We start from the raw sequence: 20,105 nt of genomic DNA on the forward strand, positions 1-20,105 counted from the left end.
AGTTTTACAATATCCAGGCAGTACAGTTTTACATGTCTCAGATTAAGAGAATCTCAAAGTATAATAATATAAATGGAAAATCAGGATAACAGAGTGAGCCTCATCAATAACAGAATATGCAGGTTGAGTAAAAAAGTACCGCTAAAAATCATCGGAACATTTATTAGACAAATCAATCAAAATGTAAAGCGGCTGTTTCTCAATATCACCCTCATCTAAGTCCATACCAATGTTTCCTAAAGTGGGAAATAATACCCCCTGGGAGAGCCTAGGATTATCCAGGGGGCTGGAAAGCAGAAAACTATACCTTACCTGGGGTAGAGACCAGAGCATAAAAGTTTTTCATTAACAGTGGGGTATAAAGTAATTTTTTTTGAAAAAAAAAAAAAAAGGCTCAGTAGGTTTAATAAGTTTGGAAATCTATGGTTCAGACACTTCTGAAGTCACTGTTTCCAAATCTCTAACCTTCCAGCAAAGAAGTCTGAGCTCTTTGGTTTACATCACGTCAAAATGGCCACTTGGTATCCTCAAGGGACTCATAGTCTTCAAGTGAGTATTGGACTGCTGACTTTAAGGATGGTGGTTCAAACCCACACACCACTCTAGAGGATAGAGAAGGCTGCCAGTTACATAGATTTATAGCTCAAAAATCCTATACAGGGTTGCTAGGAGTCAGAATTGACTCAATGATGGTGGAGCTGAGTTTGGGGAACAAAAAGAAGGTAGAAAATAAGAGCTATAGTAGGGTCAAGTAAGTTTCTCAATAAAATTCTCATAGGGCAGCTCTTGATACCCTTCAAGAATGAGCATCTTGATGACAAAACAAAATTTTAAGCTCAAATTTTCTGGACTTTTTTCTCACCAATGCAGTTTTCCATTTTCTTAAAAATGCTTCCTCATAAGCATCATGATCATCCGAATTTCTTTGAGAAAATCTATTAAGATTACTTCATTGGAGTTAAATAAAAAGACAAACAAAACCAGTTGTAATAATCTCTGAACTGACCTATCTACCTTGAATTTAACTATCTCAGAAGACCCTTTTAGGAAGCCACTGTATTGGCTGTATCCTTTTATTGAAATCACTGTCACAAGACTAAAAAAAATGTATTACTGAGAGAACTTGTCTACAGCTATCCCAATTACAGAGAAATGTTTAAATACCTTTGTTTAGATAAGTTATGTAAGTATGAACTGGAACCCCAGTAGCAATACATTTTTTGTTACTTTCCCTTGAATACATTGTAAATATCCTCTATCTAATTTTCATTACTATACCCATTCCCAATAATCCCAATTTAATGAAGAATTTGATTTGTGATGATCTATGAAAATAGGTCAGAGTAGAAAGAAATTATTTACACCTTTAACGATAAATTTACCAACTCCAAATCATCTCTTTTGGGTGTAAATGTCTAATGCAGACTTTCTGAATACAGGATTTGCTACTATAGGTATGCTAACAACTCACATAATTTTCCCCGAAAAAAAAAAAAGATAATTTACTCTTTTCCTTCTTAAGTGGTTCTAGCTTGCATTAAAGAGTTAGTGCAAAAACAAATACCATCATTATCCTAGTGGGTTAATATAAGAATACAACAAAATCAATTAATATAAGTCCATTTTTTAAACTACTAACAAAGTTACATCTACAGGGCTGGGACATCCATTTCTATTATACATCGATTTCTTTACTTTCTACTTCTGCAGCCAATCTTGTAGTGTGTGTGTGTGTGTGTGTGTGTGTGTGTTTGTGTACATTTTAAAACTTTTCCTCCTTTATTTTCCTTTCTCTCTTTGATCTCTGGCAATCACTTTGGTAGTCATATTACTTTCTAGGTGGTTCTAACATACAGTCTCACATCTCTACCAGCATCACACAAATTTCTGAATCAGAATATTCCAAAGGAGATTCCTTACATTCACATAACTTCTGTTATTTTCTACTACAGCTTTTACTTTAGGGGAGAGGGTTGCAAGTACAGAAATCAATTAATAAAATCAAGCTTCTCTGGATATAGCAATGTCTACTCTTTCCTCATGCAGTCTCGCCTAAATCTCATACTCAGCACTTCCAAGGAAAATTTAAAAGCTGCCATTGATACTGATTATTCAGGAAGAATTGAGAATTTGGGATGGGGTGTTTCAATAAAAGCGCTACTTAACATTGCATTAAATGATCTCTATAGACTCCATATAAATATGAATATAAAATTTAATGCAATTCTTAAATATTCTAAGTGAAAGAAAAATCATCTTTTCAAAACTCGATAAATTTGCTTCAGAACTGATCGAATGTACAGCAACTACAACCAAACTGTTAGCAACTATTTAAGAGTAGTAAAACCACGGTCAGTTATTTCGATGCCATGATATTCCAATGGAGCATAAATATCACTCTTACATAGGTAAGGATTCCTTTATTTTGCTATCCAAAATTTCTTTGTACATTCCAGCTGACATCACTTCTTCCATTGGACACATGATGCCATATTCCTCACAGCCATTTTCTTGAACCAATGGGTCAGTTTTATGGGGATCAAACATTATATTATTTGGTGTAACTAGCAGCACACCACTGACTGTGCCCTAAGGTAAAAAAAGAAAGAAAGAAAATGTTTAATCTTTAAAGTTCAACATCTCGAAATGTACCCTAACTACTTTTACTATTTTTTTCTGACGTCAGGGCAATTACTATATAAAATAGTAGCATATTCATGTACCATGGTACTCTCATGAAAATGTCTTTCATTAGAACCCAATTTTCTTTAGCAAATTCTCCTCTTTAGCTGAGGCAGAATACAAATATTCTATTCATCCTAAAACCACACCCATAATTCAAATTTTCAGCTTTAGCAAAATATTGAGTTACAGCAGAAAAACAACTTTACTAAGGCAAGAAGGAATTAACTCTATGTTTCAGAAATGCAGAAGTCAAGTTTTTTATATAAATCCATATAATGCAGTCTTTCTAGTTCCTCACTATATACACAAAAATAGTTTCATGTATACAGTGAAGGTTGAATAAATGTGTGGACAGCTAAATCTATGACAAATGGGAAAAAAAGCGATCTTTAAAAGATGTAAAGATCAAATTTTAAATGTCAGTCTTGACCTGACTACCCCTCTACCATGTGACCTGGAACAAGCAAAGCCTGAGGCCCGGCTCCTCATCTGTAAAAGTAGGAAGACGGACTAGCGGAACCAACTCCAAGATATTGTCATCATTTTAGCCTCACCATGAAGAAGTGTGCATTTCACATGTCAGGGCTTCAAAACGTTCATGGAAAATGCTATGATCTTTTTCCTTTATCCATGAATTATTTTTAGTGTCTCACATGCATGTAAATAAACTGGAAAAGTTTGATCTTCCATTTTAACAATGCACAGTCCAATTTCATTATTAGCTAGTTCTTAAAAACAATTCTTGTGATATACTTGATTTGCATGATTGCCTAGTTGATCTTCACATTCATAGCTTTCAATAGGTATTATCATCCTCATCTTATCGAATCTTTGATCAAAACGTTCAGTAATGGTAGCTGGGCACCATCCAGTCCTTCTAGTCTCATACAGGAGGAGGCAGTTACTTATGGCGGCAATTAGCCACAGAATCCATTTCCTCCTTCTATTTTTGACTTTCCTTTCTGTATTGCTCAAGCCAAATATAGACCAATTGTTGTTCCTCAGATGGCTGTATTAAACCCAGACACTGCAAGGAGCTCAGACAAAAGAAGCACTAAACACATTAGGTCAATTAACCAGCATGTCCCATGCAACCAACAAGACACTGTATCTTCAAACTAAAATGTCAAATCCCATGAAGTTTTTAGTTGTCTATAAGCAGTTTCAAGATGGCTGGGTTAAAAAAAATACAGCAATTTTAAAATGTTAGCAAGGATGTAGGAAAATTAGAACCCTTGTCCAATGTCATGGGAATACAAAATGGAACAGTCATTGTAGAAACTGAAAAAAGAACTCCCATACCCATTGCTATCAAGTCACTGCTGACTCCCAGCAACTCCTCACGACAGAGTAAAACTGCCCCTGGAGGTTTCCAAGGCTGGAGTGTTTACAGAATCAGATCTCCACATCTCTGTGTTTTAAGACCACCACACTTTTGGTAGCAGCTGAGCACTTAACCACTAAGCCAGTAGGGCTCCAAAATCTACCATTTAACACAGAAATTATACAGCCAGAAATATATTACCAAGGGACTTGAAAGAAGTAATGCAAAAGGACATATCACAGGGTACCAAAAAACAAAAAAACCTGAACTTACCCGTCCCCACTTCCAAAAGCTATGTAAACTTTTTTTTTTTTAACAAAGCAACCGTATCACCTTCAAAGTACTCTCCATTACACTTAATACATTTGTTAAATCTACAATGCCACTCTTGGACACATTTTTCAAACTCATCTGTTTGGATGGCTGACAGCACCTCCCTTGGTCTTTTTCTTCACTTCTATGTCATCAAATCACTGTCCTTTCACGTTGTCCTTCATTTGCAGAAACAAAAAGCAGTTGCACACAGCGAGGTCAGGTGAGTAAGAGCACTGGGCAAGAGAGGCATGCTGCTTTTGCCAAAAACTAGCACTGTGAAATGGCTGTGTGATCAGGTGCATTTTCGTGGTGGCAAAACCAGTCCCTTGTCTGCCACAAATCAGGCCTTTTTTAATTGTATATTGTCCATTATGTAATCTTTTCAGAACTTCTAAATAGAAAGCTTGATTAACAGTCTAACCTGGTGGAACAACCTCTAAATCCATTCTGGAAGTTGATGGACATCCAGAATAGGTTTATCATCAATCAATATTTCACATTTTTTGAAATAAGAAACCACTTGTACACTTGAGTTTTTTCCATAGCACTGTCCTTGTAAGCTGTGTTCAACATCACAAGTTTCTGCAGCATTTTTCCAAAGCAAGAAACAAAATTTCACAGCCACACGCTATTCTCTTACATCAGCCATCACAAAAAACCTAGGTTTGAGAAAAATTGCTTCTATGGAAAAATACACAGTGACCAGAGAGAACCTTTTCCCAGGCAAAGCTACTGGGTGCACTAACTCAGAGGGAGTGATTCACTTGCTTAGCAGGAAAAATGCATACTAAGAAAGCTCTGCTCCACCCAGTGCACCTCCAGGTTTTGGTGGGTTATCCCCTTGTATATAAATCATGTTCAATGCAGCATTAATTGCAATAGCCAAAAGGTAGAAATAACCTAAATACCCAACAATGGATTCACAGAAAAACAAACAAGTTTATAGACACAATGGAATTCTGTCAGAAAAATATATTATTCAGTCAGAAAAATATATTAAGTCCTGATATACACTACAACATAAATGGAGCTTGAAGACATTAGGCCAGTTAATCACAAATGGATTAATATTATATGACTCACTTATAACAAAAGCTAAGAATAGTCAAATTTATGGGGATCAAAGTGTCTTAAAGGAAAAGGGAAATTATTGTTTATGAAGTTACCCACATTGACTATGAGTCTATGAGGAGTGCATATAAGGGGTTGCACTTATAACAAAGGGTGGCAAATGAATCAGAGTGCCCAGCAATCAGAAAGAATAGTATCTGGCTTCTTTAAGGCTTGTCTTAAAACAAGCTATCCTTTAAGTGAGGTGACATCTAAATCCACACAAAAGAAGCACATCAGCTTGTGTGATCCAATGATTGTAGATAATGAAATCCAAGACCAGAGGAGGGAATGGTATTAAAGCTTAAATTCTGAGCAGCCAGTTTATAGATGGCTCTGGATGACAGAAAAAGCTCAAAATCCATCTGCATGGTGACCATATGGATTAAGCCTCTGGTGATTCCCCTCTGACCACTGACCAGGAATGTGAATGGTGTTACTATCAGACAAGAGTGCACTGGAAAGTAGACTAATGCAGATAGAGTTAGATTAAAATTTAACACCTTATCATATGTACTTCCTGTTGACCCATTTTAAATTTGGTCTAGTTTTATCTATTTTCTTACTTTCTTTTTAATTGAAGCTTTTCTCTTTTATTATTGTTTGTTTCTTTTTTTTCAGGGGAGGGTTAATGTTTTACTTTTTATGAAATCCAGGATAGGTAAATCTTTACAGACAGTAATGGGATTAATGGTTTTACGAGGTTATGGAAGGGGAGTTGAGGAGAATTGGGAGCTAATAATGAATACAAGAAAAAAATGTTATAAAATTTATTGTAATGATATTTGCACAATTCTTTTTTAGTATATTTAAAACAACCATTAAATAGTATGATATGTGCATTATGTCAATAAAAAATAGTAGGGTTGCACAGTCGATCAATGTTATTACTGTCAATAAGCTGCACCATTGCAAAGTGTTGAACTGGCAAATGCTGTATGATGGATAAGTCTAGTTGGCTTGATTTTAAGAACATAAGACTTAAGCTGTAAAAGACTTTAACCTTTAAAAATGATCAAGTAGAAGAGACTGTACAACTCTTTTTAGTATATTTAAACCAATCATTAAATAATGTCATGTGAATTATGTCAATAAAACTTAAAATTTAAAAAGAGTAGGGTTGCACAGCCGATCAATGTTATTGCTGTCAATAAGCTGCACCATTGTAAAGTGTTGAACTGGCAAAAGTTTTGTGATAGACAGGTCTATTTGTCTTAATTTTAAGATTAAGTTGTAAAAGACACTAACATTCAAAAATGATCAAGTAGAAGAGTAAAAGAGAAATTCCTACCAAAAATAGCCATTCATTAACAAGTAAGAAAAGCTATTGATGCTGTTAAAAATAATAAAAAATGTTTACCATACAAGTAAGTGCATACAGGATTGGAGAGAATGACTGTGCATGCATGCATGTGTGCGTATGTGCACATTTTGGTTAGAGAAAATAATCGAGCTAAAATTCTGATAGCATTTATTTGGTTCCATTAAGGAATAATGTTATAAGTACCAACAATTCATATGTTCGATATTTAATTAAATCCATATACATCTACATTGCTTTGTTTTCTTAGAGCTCATACCAACTCCAGTCAATAAGAGACAGCCAAGTGTAATGTGAGGAGCATTGTTAGGAATAATCTAAGAGAAAGATGATAGAGAATAGGCTATATAAAATACAGAAAACCTTGAAAGTTTCCAATTTTATACTTTCTAATCCTCTACTTTTTTGGAAATCCAAGGCACTTGAGAATAAAGCCAAATAATCAGTTAGGTCCAAGGAAAGTTCTGAGAAATTTAATGTCATTCTTGGTCTTCTAATTTTCATCTGAGCAGTATTTTCAAATAAGTATGTCATCTTTAGTTAACTACTATAGTAATACTCACTGGTATTTCATTTTGTAAGATTTTGAAAAAGACTACCGATTACTAGTTATAAATGGCAGCAAGAAAAGCTAAAAGTTAGTCTGTGAACCAAAAGGTCAATGGTTCAAATACAACAGCCACTCCGGCACAAAGATGAATGTCTGTTTCCATAAAGACTGATAGCCTGGAAACAATTCTACTTGAAGCAGTTCTACTCAGCCTATACAGTTGCTAAGAGACATAACTGACTCAACAGCAGTGGTTTGGGGGTATGATCAAAAAGGACATAGGTACAAATATAATGCTTTTGATTTCTCATACATACTGTTAGCGCTTTACTTATAGTAATGTAATGATATGTTATTCAAAAGGCTCTAAATATTGTCCTTCTATTCCTTGGACGAAAATGGATTGCTATCAGAGAGAAAGCAAGTAAGGTCAATTTCCATCTCTGTTAATGAAAGGATGTGCTTCTGTACCCTTCCTTCAAGCCGCATTTCCCTCTGGATAAACAAGGTTTCTATATAAAGATGTCTTTGTGGGGACATTTTTTCAGATGTCATTCTCAAAAAAAAAAAATGACCTGGAGAAATATTACATCTACATAAAATATATTTTCCTATAAAAATCTCTTGAGAAATTAAAGTATTTCCTTTATCTATACCACCTTCATAAACTTTTAATAAAGATTCAACTTTAGTATTCATAACTCCTTATTCTAACCTGGTAAATACAATGTCAGATATAAAGTTTACTTAAATACAATATTTTGTTACCAATATATTTACCACGATTTTACAAAAGGAAAAATTTACAGCCAAATTAAATGTATTTTGGAGATAATACATTTGTAATAGTAAAAGGTATAACACCAATCAATAATGTAAAAAGGTGGGTGAAATGTTGAGTAGTATAATATTTAAGGTGATGCTGTGATATATTGGAGATAAACAGTATGTATATATACATATATACACATATACATAGTAGTTTAGTGTATATATCTATATATATACTAAAGCAATCATTACAGTAACAAGGTATAAATTCTAGGAAGGCAACAAAGGGCATAAGATGAAACAATTATAAATAGAATAGACAGACTAGAAAATAGCAAGGTGATAGTTGTAGCCATATTAATAATCACATTAAAAAGCAGAGATTAAATAAAGCAAGATCCAAGTGCACATTGCCTACAGGAAAAAGCACTTTCCATGTAGAGGCTGATGGAAAAAAGTAAAAGAATGGAAGCAATGACAGCTATGCTACACCACCTCCCAAAAGAGCCCAGTTGCCTAGCATCAATTACAACTAATAGCAACTCTGAGTTAGAAAAAATGTTAGTAACTGTTAGATTTCAGGGCAAAGATTATTATCAGGAATAAAGAGGGTTCTTTCATAATGGCAAATCAATTAAGAGGGTATGATAATCCTAAATGAGTTTTGAACCAAATAATAGTTATAAATACATGAAGGAAAATTTTATAAAACAGAAAGTAGAAATAACAAAATGAATGGTAGGGTAGTGGGCTATCTTAATAGTCTCTCTAAAGTTAATAAAAATACTGACAGAAAATCAGGAGGGATAAAGAACAACTATCATATAACTATACTTAGTTGACATTTATAGAACAGCCCAACCAACATTAGCAGAATACACTTTATTCTCAAGGACATGGACCATTTATCAAGAAACACTGTACTTTGGACTATGAAATACATGACAAAATATTAAGCATTCCAATAATGGTAAGCATGTTCTTTAACCATGTGGAATTACAAATAGAGATTTAGAAAATCCACAAATATTTGAAAACAAAAGCCTTTTGAATTAGATTTTATTTATAATGGAAAAAAAAAAATGAAAGCAGAGCATATCCATATCTATGCATTATAGCTAAAGCTGTACTTAAGGGAAATTTAGTGCATTAAATGCATTACAGTGAACTATGACTACAAACTAATGGTTATCATGTGACTTCCAAAGTCAATATATTATACAGTAGCCACTTTAAAGCAGTACTTGCTTTGTGGTCCTTTATTTTTTCTAGCACCGATACTTTATTGTATTCTTTTTGCAGACAAGGTATTGCCTGAGCAAGCAGCAAGGTGTGGTAAACAGTGAATTCAAACTAGGCTTAAATTCTAGCCATGATAGAGAAATTTTGGACCTAGAAACCGTATCTGAATGTCTTTTTGGTCCTGTGGAGAAAGATTACAGCAACATATCTAACAGGGTTATTCTGAGTTGACAAAACTTCCCATAGCTCCTGGGCTATAGTAGGTACTTTCACATATTACTTATCTGTTTAATTCTCATCACCTTGCCAGGCCTAGCACTCCCAAAAGTGCTAAGTAGGGTTTTTCTTGGTATGTGATTTTGATACATTCTACTAATAGCAAATTAACTAAATACTACTCCAACTTTTTAGGTGCTATCAAGTTAGTTCCGATGAATAGCAACCTTATGTACAGTATAACAAATCACTGCCTGAGCATGCTCACAATTGTTCTGTTTGAGTGCATTGTAGCAACCATTCTGTCAATCCATCTCATTGAGGGTCTTCCTCTTTTTAAGTGATGTTCTATCTTTTCTCCAGGTACTGGGCTCTCCTGATAACATATTCAAAGTATACAAGCTCAAGTCTTGCCATTCTCCAGTAACCAGAACATGCTGGCTGTACTTTCTCCAAAACACATTTATTTGTTAATTCTGGAAGTCCATAGTACTTTCAATTTTTCACCAACCTCATATTCAAATGTATTAATTTTATAGTCTTCCTTATTCACTATCCAGCTTTCAGAAATATATGAAATTATTATAAATATCATGAATTGGATCATGCATGTCTTAGCCTCAAAATGACATCTTTGCTCTTTAACTCTTTAAAGAGGTCTTGGACAGCAGACTTGCTCAATACAATGCATCGTTTGATTTGATTTGTTGACTGCTCCTTCCATGAGTGTTGATTCTGGATCCAAGTACAATGAAATCCTTGAATTTTAATCTTTTCTTTTTTAATCATAAAGTGCTCTATTTTCCAGTTGTCAGGATTTTTTATTTCTTTATACTGGAACTTTATGTAATGCATCCCATTGCCTTTAGCAATTTTAACAGCACACAAGCTCCACACTACTCCTAGCGGACATCTTTTTTCAATAGTCAAACATTTACCGATTCTGGTAACTTAGAATGTGTATGTGAAACTGCCATATTTTAGAAATAAAACTTTAATGAACATTTTCTCTAAGGAACCATTCATTACCTTGCCACTGGTAATGTATTTGCAATTAATTTTAAGAAATTTCTCAGTAAATGCTTCTTCCTCCTCAGAAGTTGAAGACACAACTCGTGCAGGCCGTATACCTGCAAAAGTAGATGAGGAAGTTGCTTCCTTCTGGTGAACTATATCAGGACTCTAAAAGAAAAGAAAAAAGAGGCATTTCAGAAAACGAAATAAAAATACACCTATTAGTAAGACCAAAAGAACAGCAGTCCCCATATTCATTGTGCTGTTCCTTTTCATCACCTTCTGACGTGCAGGCAAGAGTAAATACTAAGAGGCACAGTTGGGGGGAAATATTTCCTTTCTTTCAGGAAGAATTATAAGAAAGAACGACACTGTTTTCATGTTCAGTAGCATTTTCAAAGATGGCTTTAACTTATATGTTGAGTGATTTTTTAATAGATATGTACATATCTTATGAAAAGCTGGGAATCATCCACCCCTTTACCTCCATTCCCACACATACGAAAACATGTCGCTCTCCTCCAGTCTTCCACACGCACATACTCTAGGCTCCTGAACTGAATCTTGGGGCCTGTAAGATTACAATATCCCTCAGGCAATGGGAGCAAAGAAAAGAAAGCGGTATCTGAAGTACTGTGCAGTAAAATCTACTCATTTGAAGAGCCATTTAAAACCTAAAGCCACTGTGGTAGTTACATAATTTCCTGTCAACTTGAGGATGTTAAGAAGGAAGAGGTGGGTGGAGTCTAGCCTATCAGGTCACAGCTTGATGGTGCCTCCTTGTGGACGTGGCAGTCTCATGAAGATTCTGGAAACTTCCTCTCTTTCTCCCTGGAGGTGGGCCACACTCTTTCTCCTTCACTTTCCTGTTGACAAGCCACATGGAGCCACACTGATGGCAGCTAGTGCCTAAAGATGCTTCTATCACAACTGGATCCATAGACTTTTCCCCCACCAGCCTGTGACCTTCCTGCATTCAGTATCATTGCATGTACTGTATGAGTCTAAGAGGAATTTATGGACTGGCGTTGGACATATGGGCTAATATTGGACGTAAGGACTTGATTTGGACTGGGCTGGGATGTTTTCTCAATAGACAATTGTTCTTTAATATAAGGCTCTGTTACACATACATTGAATGTCTCTGGATTTGTTTCTTTAGTCAACCCGGACTAACACAGCCACAAACACTCTTCAATACCATTCCACCAAGAATTACCTAGATAAAAACTTCTTGGCATTTCTGATCATAAACCATTGTCCTACTAAAGCATATGAATCTCCTTCTACTCAGAATGGTTTTGAATGTATAATACAAAATATAGGATTTACAAGGAAAATCTATGAAGAAACTGGCAAAAGCTCCTGGAAATATGGAATTAAAAGAGTAAAATTAAAAATATAAACTATGTTTACCAATATAAGCTCCTGCAAGGGCAAGAAACTTTTGTAAGCAATGACACCAGCCATTTATCTCATCCCTGAGGGATGAATGATCCACAGAATGTAACCATGTCAATGTAATCTTTTTTAGTTTATTAAATGAAGAAAAATGGGTGCCCTTGGAAGTTATTTTTAAGATTAGGAAACCAAAATAAATCAGAAGGAGCCAAATCAGGACTTAAAGTGGATGCCCAATGTAACTCTTGCAAAATCGCCCTTTTTTGATCAGAGGAATGACAGGAACATTGTTATCATGGAAAAGGATTCTCTGATGAAGTTTCTTTTTTTTGCTAAAGTTTTGGCTATCTTTATCAAAATACTCTCATAATAAGCAGAAAGTCAACAGGCAAAATTCTTTCCTTGAGCATCCCCCCAAATTGTTATGACCTTTTTGCTTCTGACCCGCATCTGCCTTGATTGGATCACTTCCACTTTTTTTGTGAGGCAGAGTTTTGGTTGGGCATCATCTTCAGACTCATCCTGGTAAAGTTTCATCTCCTGCTATAGTTCTCTCAAGAAATGCTTCATGATTTCAATCCCACTCCTTAAAATATCCATTGAAAGCTCTAACCTCGCCTGCATCTAGGTGCAATAGTTTGGGTACCCATCAAGTAGAAAGTTAACTTTAATTTTTCTTTTTTTCTTTTTTGGGGGAGCAGCCCTTTATGTAGTCTCTGAGGGCTTGCGGGGGGGACTTTAATTTTTCAAACAAAATTTTATAAATAAGCTGGAATGATTAAGATGGTTATTGTTTCTGGGGTTGTCTTTTTCAACTATGGCATAAACAAGATTAACTTTTTCTCGCTTCATCTTCAACATTTTCTCATCCCTTCTTAAAATGAATTACCCATTTGTAAGTTGCTGGTTTCTTTAGGACACTGGCCCTATAAACTTTTTGTAAGGTATATTGATTTCACCATTGGCTTCACTAGACATAGGCTACTTGTTCTTGCTTCAATTTTAGCAGAATTCATGTTGCTATGATGTCTTCTTTGTGCTCCAAACTAGATCCCTTTCAGACATGTTATAAAAGTTAGCGCACATTTCTTTGATGCAAAAAGTTTTGAAATCCATGTAGCTTTTTTATACTATGCATTTTCCACGAACTCTTTGAAAGCCCCGATTATACTAAAAAGAAATTATCAAAATATTTAAAAGCACACATTATTTACTAACACATTAAATAACAAAACCTAGTAATAACCTAGTGAATTATAACTTTGAAGTAATGATGGTCATACAATTTTGTGATACAAACAGCAACTTTAAAGTGATATGAAGATATCAGGGTTCTAGTGGTGCCATCACAGCCATATCTGGTACTACTAATCTAGTGTGCTGGTTACATATTCATAATTAAAAGAAATGTTAGATTTCACTAAAAAGTTAGTGAAAAATAAGGATATTTATATTTTTAACAATTTCAAGACCATCTAACGCCTATCATCTTTTAAGTAACTCCACAGATATGCTCATTTTTTATGAGTACATGTTACATTATCTCGTACAACAGTTTTCATTGTAGTAAGATTCTTCTGAGATTTGTGGCAAAATCTGCCGCTCTGCAATTTCAACTAAATATCTGATTCGGCTTATTAAAATTATAAAAGACAAGCTTGCCTCCTCTTTAATCTAATACTCTTAAAAAGAACTACAAATCTTAACATTTTTTTCTCTTCTAATAAGTGGATCTATATTTGGTTATAATTTATTAAAGTACTTTATAAATCACATGTTCTTACGAAAACATAGAACGAAATCCCTAGAGATCAGTGGTAGTTTTAACACGTTTGTTGAGGAAGGGAAAACAAATGCAGATAATTTAAAAAAAGCAATTGAATATATTACTATTCTATTTTTTAAATAAAATAGAATTAGATTTTTAACAATTATATTTCAATCATTAATTTCTACTAATAAAGTTTTCATCACTCCCATTAATGACACAAAATACAAACACTCATCCTGAATACTTTCGCAGTTAGTCTATCCAGAAGGTTTATCATGTCCTCATCTACCAACAATGACCTATCTGCTCGCTGTACTGTGCTGACTTGTGTGTCTATTAATGATGCTAGCAGCTGATAATAGATATCAGCAGGGTTCGCCATGGGGGACAAATTTCAGCAGAATGTCCAGGTTAAGGCAGACTTGGAAGAAAGGGATGGCAATTTACTTCAAAATAAAGAAACAAATAGAAGTCAATGAAAACCCTATGTATTAAAACAAAATATTGTCCAGGATAGTGCTTGAAGATGAGCTTTCCAAGTGGAGGGCACTCAAAATATGACTGAGATAAAACAGTTGACCCTAATGACATGGACGGAGTAAAACTTTCAGAACCATTCACTAACTCATGTTGTAAAACTCCAAAGGTAGCAACAAACTATTTATGACTAGTAAATTACTCCAGATTCAATTAACATTACTTTTATTGCATTCCTGTAGTAGTCACAAAATATAGCTGTGTGTATTGCTAAATGTGCCCTTTACAGGAAGATTCACCCGTGAGGTTTCCTCAAAGTCTCAAATTCTGTAACTTAGGAGCTACACTAATCCTTTTACTTGCTGATATAAAAGAATTAATCAGATTATTATTGTGTTAAAAAGAATATAAGAGATTAATTTGGCAGATACTCAAAATATAACACAAACACATTTTATTTAAGGAAGTCCAAATTTGTTCAGAAAAATAAATTGGTAATTACTAGTACTAGTTATAAATTACAAAATATACAATACCCAAAACACCAGTAGCATCTTTTTGTGGTGGCTTTGATTGGTATTTATAGATTTATCATTAATACATTAGTTCTGAAACTTGAAGCTTCCCAAAGTTTTTATATAATTTTGCTGTAGCCACCAGGGAAGGCATACTACTGTATTCAGACTCATAATAACCCTATAGGACAAAGTTGAACTACCTACCCCTATGGGTTTACAAGGCTGTACATTTTTATAAGAACAGAACACCTCATTTTTCTCAGAGCAGCTGGTGCAGTCAAACTGCTGGTCATGTGGTTACCAGCCCAATGTACACTACCAGGGCTCTAACTAGGGAAGAGAAAGTCCATAAAAACACATTACAATGCTGGTAGGTTTGGAATGCCATCCTTTTGCTTAACCTATGTGATGCCAGGTCTCCAGAGGAGAAATATAAGTATATAGTTCCTTTCAGAAACATTTTAATTAAAATGGTTAAATAAACTAGTTCGTTAAAATTAATTGGTAAAACATAAATATATAGAATACTCATTTCTTAAAAACTGAGAATTCACTATAGTAATATTTGAATGACTAAAGTATAATAAATAGTTTATATTACACAGTTTGTCAAAGAACAAAGTGTATTCTTATAAATATTTCAAATCAGACATAGAATTACTATTGTGATATTATTCTTATTATATAAATTCTCATTATATGGAGTTACCAAAATGAAATTATCATATCATATTTTTAAGACACAGTTTAAGAATATCATTTGGACCATCATCAACAAAATCATTAAGTCTATTTGGGTTGTGTGATCCAATAAGAATGTTTCATTTTTTAATTGGGATTTACAAGTAATGAAATAGGCAAAATTTCTTTAGAAATGTATTCAAAGTAAGATTTTTAAAAGATTTGCATATATACAGTTAAATATATTCTTAACCATCTTGGCACTTACAGTGGTCTTATCAAATTCAGCCTCTGATGATGTTGGTGACAAAGGACTTATGGGGCTTAGTGATGGAGAGCTCTCAACACTGGAGACATATTCAGGATCAGGAACATATAAAACCTATAAGAAAATATTCACAAAACGATTCAATAAAACCAAAATGTTAATAATCAGGCAGTATCTTATAAGTAAACGTTATGATGATTAAAAGACTTATAAATGTAACAAAAAAATGAAACAAATTATAAAGAAATATAAGATTAGCTTAGACAAATTTGAAAATATATGCTGTTGTGATAAGGTGGGCAAAAGTAATTTTCATATATTATTGGATTTCTTCTTAAAGGACAATTTGGCATTAGCTATAAAATAATTATGCATATAATCTTTGTCCCCACAATTGTTGTACTAGAAGTATGATCTAAAGAAATCTTGTATACATGGAAATATTGTATACATAGAGAAAGATATATACATATACTCAAGTACAAGGCAACCCAAAATTTTCCAACTAAAATTTTCAAAATAAAATTTTGAAAATTCTGGGTTGGCTTATACTCACGTATATATGATAGATGTCTACATATATATTCGTTACAACAATGTTTACAATAATAAAAAAATAGTAGACAACTCATTGTGTGACTAGTTACCTATGATTCATCACTGAATACACTACCCACATATAAAATAGATGGAGATAGAGCTGTGCTTTAATAGAGCATTTTTCAAGAACTTAAATTGAAAAAAAAAATTTTGCTGAATATTTATGGAACGAGATGTGAACTGATAATTGCATTTGCTTCTGGTTAAAAAAAAACTAGATGGTATGAAGTGGAAAGATAAAGTATCAACCTATCATGCTTTAGCATGTTGTATCATAATTATATATAGGCCTCTTCAAGCAATTTGTAAATGAAAGATTAATTTGAAAAATATATAAACTCACATGATTTATGAAATGGCTTAATTGAAGGGGTTCGTGGCACATACTACTTTGTTTTAAAAGCTAGTTAAAATACTTTAAAAACACAATTCAAAATTGTTTTAGTGTGCATTAGAAATGCATATGAATACAAATTATATAATTTTCTAATTATAAAGCCAATATAATTTGTTCAAAGCATGCATAAAATGATGTGCTAATATTTTATATTGCTAATACCATAATAGATACTTTGTCTTGCTACTAAAAATGTCTAAATGCCAATACAATAATAATAAATTTCAAAAAAGAACATTACCTGTCCTGTAACAACTGCTCGGGAGAATAATTTATTTAGCTGAACAAGTTCATTGGGTGTTGTATCAAATTTCAAGGCTATACTGTTCAAAGAATCCCTCGATTCAACCTGTTTCAAATAAAATAATTAATTATTTTAATATATTAAACCAGAAAAACAGTAGGAGATTTAATGAGCATTAATATATCTTAAGGACCAATCCTATGTTTAACTAATACACAAAATCTTTAGTTAACTGCCATAAAATTTTGTGATTTACTACCAAATAGTCTTAACATACTATGATACAGACCGCATGCTTTATAAGCATGTGTATCACAATTACATGTGGCCTCTACTTCAAGCAATTTCAAAATGAAAAATTTTGAAAGCACAAACATATTATTTTCATTTTACAAAAACTTAAAGTAGTATTTCTTTGAATAGTTCACAAAATATATGCAACTTAAACACACACACACACTTTTATTAGCAAAATACTCCTGACTAGACCATCTCAAAATGAAATTTCTACCAATCTCTATTTCCATTTACTGCTTTTTAGATGTAAAACTAGAAAATATATTTCAACCAAATTTGAATGGCCTGCTCCTGAATCATTAGTGTACTTTCAAGATAATATCCATCAGTCATATCTAAAGAAATCATATATCATGAAGTTTTGTCAGTCTTCCTAAAAGCAAAAGTTACTGAAAATAATTTATGAATAATCAACTTGTTCCTTCAGTGCCTTCAATATAGACATTAAGATAAGTCTGTAGAGTATAAAACCAAGTGCAAGTAAGTGACATTAGTTTAAATGGGTTTTATAGTCTAGTTGGAAAATAAGATAGACACAAATACATGTTACAAAAAAGATGAAAATAAATTTTAAATGGAACAAGTATAACAAGTTCCAAGTATGGATAAAGCACCATATGCTCCAAATGTTCCACAGAAGACTTTACAGAAGATAAAAAATTAAAGACTGAGCCTTGAAGAATAGATAGGATTTTGAGAAGTCAAGAAAAGAAAAAAGGACATTTCAACTAAAGAGACTAGACTGACATGGTTGAGTCTCACAGAACACATGTGGGGAATTCTACTTCTTCCAAACATTCTGAATACTCATAAAGCACAGATTCATAACAATGACAGAAAGGATACTAAGTTAACAAAGCAAAATGTAGTTTAATTGGTTTCAGGACTAAAGGAGGGTCCAGGAAAAAGAAACTAGAAAAAGAAGGAGATGATCTAGTCCAAAGAACAACGGCAGAAACAATTTTCTAAAAATTGTAAATGATTCTTTAGACCAAAAAAACAAAGAGCAAGATAAAAAAATGTGTAAATCCAGACTTATTGTACTTTGACTTCAGAACTACAAAGACAAAGAGAGAATCTTAAAAGCAGCCTGACAACAGAGGCAAATAGTGTTACATATAAAATCCTGCCACGGAGGTGTGATCTATGAGGAGATCCTTGGATGGAGATACAGGCTTAGCAAACATGGGAGGTTGTGTGGTAGTATATCCAGGAATATATATATATATACATATAATATATATTATGTATTATTAAATATAATATATACATTAATGTATATTAAATAGAAATAAATATAGGCTTGTAAAAAGATTTATGTACTTACCTTGGTACAAATAAGCCATGGATGTGATGGAACATACAGGAAGAAAAGTTAAGGAAACCTCTTAGACATAATTAAACACCTTGAGGGAGTGAATCACAGAGCTTGGAAGATCAGGATGAAAGTTTCACCAAGGTCAACTGGCCCAATACAGTTTACGAAGACAATATTATACATCCTGTTTTGGTGACTGGGGTTTTAAAATTTTGTGAACAGCCATCTAAGATACAATTGCTGGTGTCTCCTTTTCCAGAGTTAAGAATAATACTGAAAACCAAATGATATATGGAAATAACTAGTCCAATGGATAATGGACTTACAAACATCAGTATCTACGACTTCAGATCAGAAGAACTAGATGATGCATGACTATTACCAACTACTCTAAAAAGAATCACATTAAAGGTCCTGGATAGAATGGGAGAAAAAGATGAAATTGAACCCAGTATCCAAAAAAAGACCAGACTTATTGGTCAAATAAAGATCAGTGGAATCCACAAACAAAGTCACCATTCAGGTTTGCTACTGAACTTACACTTGTGATAGGAAAAGCAAACATTTAAGACCGAAGGGCAGCATTTACCCAAGGAGAGAGAATTAGGTAAAAAGGAGGAATGGAAATAGAAAACACTGGGAAAAAACGGATAAGTGGTTATACACTAAAGAAAATAAAATGGAGAGTTTATACAAAATGTACATAAATTGTTGAATGTAAAACTTATGATTTGTTCTGTAAACTTTTACCTAAATCACAATAAAAAATTTTAAATAAATTTCAGTAACTTTTAAACTACAATTCAACTTGAAAGCTTGTATTTTATCATTGACAAAACTATTATTATTTGTTTTCCTTGAAATTAAAAGCTCACATTATTAATATTCAGTAAAATGTTTGCAAAAGAAATAAAGGCAGCCTCAAACAAAGGGAAAAAAAGTCTGTAAGTTACCAAAACCTAAAGGACACAAGACAATATCTTCAGAGTGCTAACTGAAAATAATTCTGAACCCAAAAATCTCTACCAAAAAGTTAACTCACTGCCATTGAGTAGATTCTGAACCACGGAGACTCTATATAGTTTCTGACACTGTAAGTCTTAACGAGAGACAGCCTCATCTTTCTTTCAGAGCAGCTACCGGATTTGAATTGCTGACCTTATGGTTAAGCAGCCCAATGCCTAATCCACTGCACCAGCAGGGCCCTTTAGACAGCTAAACTACTTGGAGTAAGAGTGAAATGAAGATAGCTAAAAACATTGTAGGACTTTCTATTTATAGACAGTCACTGAAAGTATTACTAAATACCTTAAGAAAAAGGACACAGACTAAAAGGTGAATGTTGGTATGATGGTATAACTTACTACTTTGGGGAAGGCAGTTCCAGTAAGAAGGTTTAAGAATACTGAAGTTTTGAACTGCTGACCTTGCACCGAGGAACCCAATACAAAAAAAAAAAATCTTATCATTGTGAATGAGGGGAGCGCATGATGGGGACCCAATGCCCATCTGTAGACAACTGGACATCCCTTGCAGAGGGGTAGTGGGGAGGAGATGAGTCACTCAGGGTTCAGTGTAGCAATAA

At 33.6% G+C, this 20,105-nt stretch overlaps 1 protein-coding gene across 5 annotated transcripts in view; it reads right to left on the bottom strand.

Moving 5' to 3' along the window:
• Positions 1-20,105, bottom strand: part of OXR1 (oxidation resistance 1) — a 620,623-nt gene that overhangs the window by 34,756 nt on the left and 565,762 nt on the right. For all 5 annotated transcript variants that reach the window (XM_045287193.1, XM_045287139.1, XM_045287270.1 and 2 more), the window contains 4 exons: positions 16,903-17,010; positions 15,665-15,778; positions 10,564-10,716; positions 2,405-2,589 (listed from right to left, as the gene is read on the bottom strand). In XM_045287193.1, coding sequence (XP_045143128.1) covers positions 2,405-2,589; positions 10,564-10,716; positions 15,665-15,778; positions 16,903-17,010 — 560 coding nt within the window. The remainder of the gene's footprint in view (positions 1-2,404; positions 2,590-10,563; positions 10,717-15,664; positions 15,779-16,902; positions 17,011-20,105) is intronic.

Source organism: Echinops telfairi, unplaced genomic scaffold, assembly GCF_000313985.2.
Source record: "Echinops telfairi isolate 266 unplaced genomic scaffold, ASM31398v2 ScPeMD7_1;HRSCAF=3_0, whole genome shotgun sequence".
Taxonomy (NCBI): domain Eukaryota; kingdom Metazoa; phylum Chordata; class Mammalia; order Afrosoricida; family Tenrecidae; genus Echinops; species Echinops telfairi.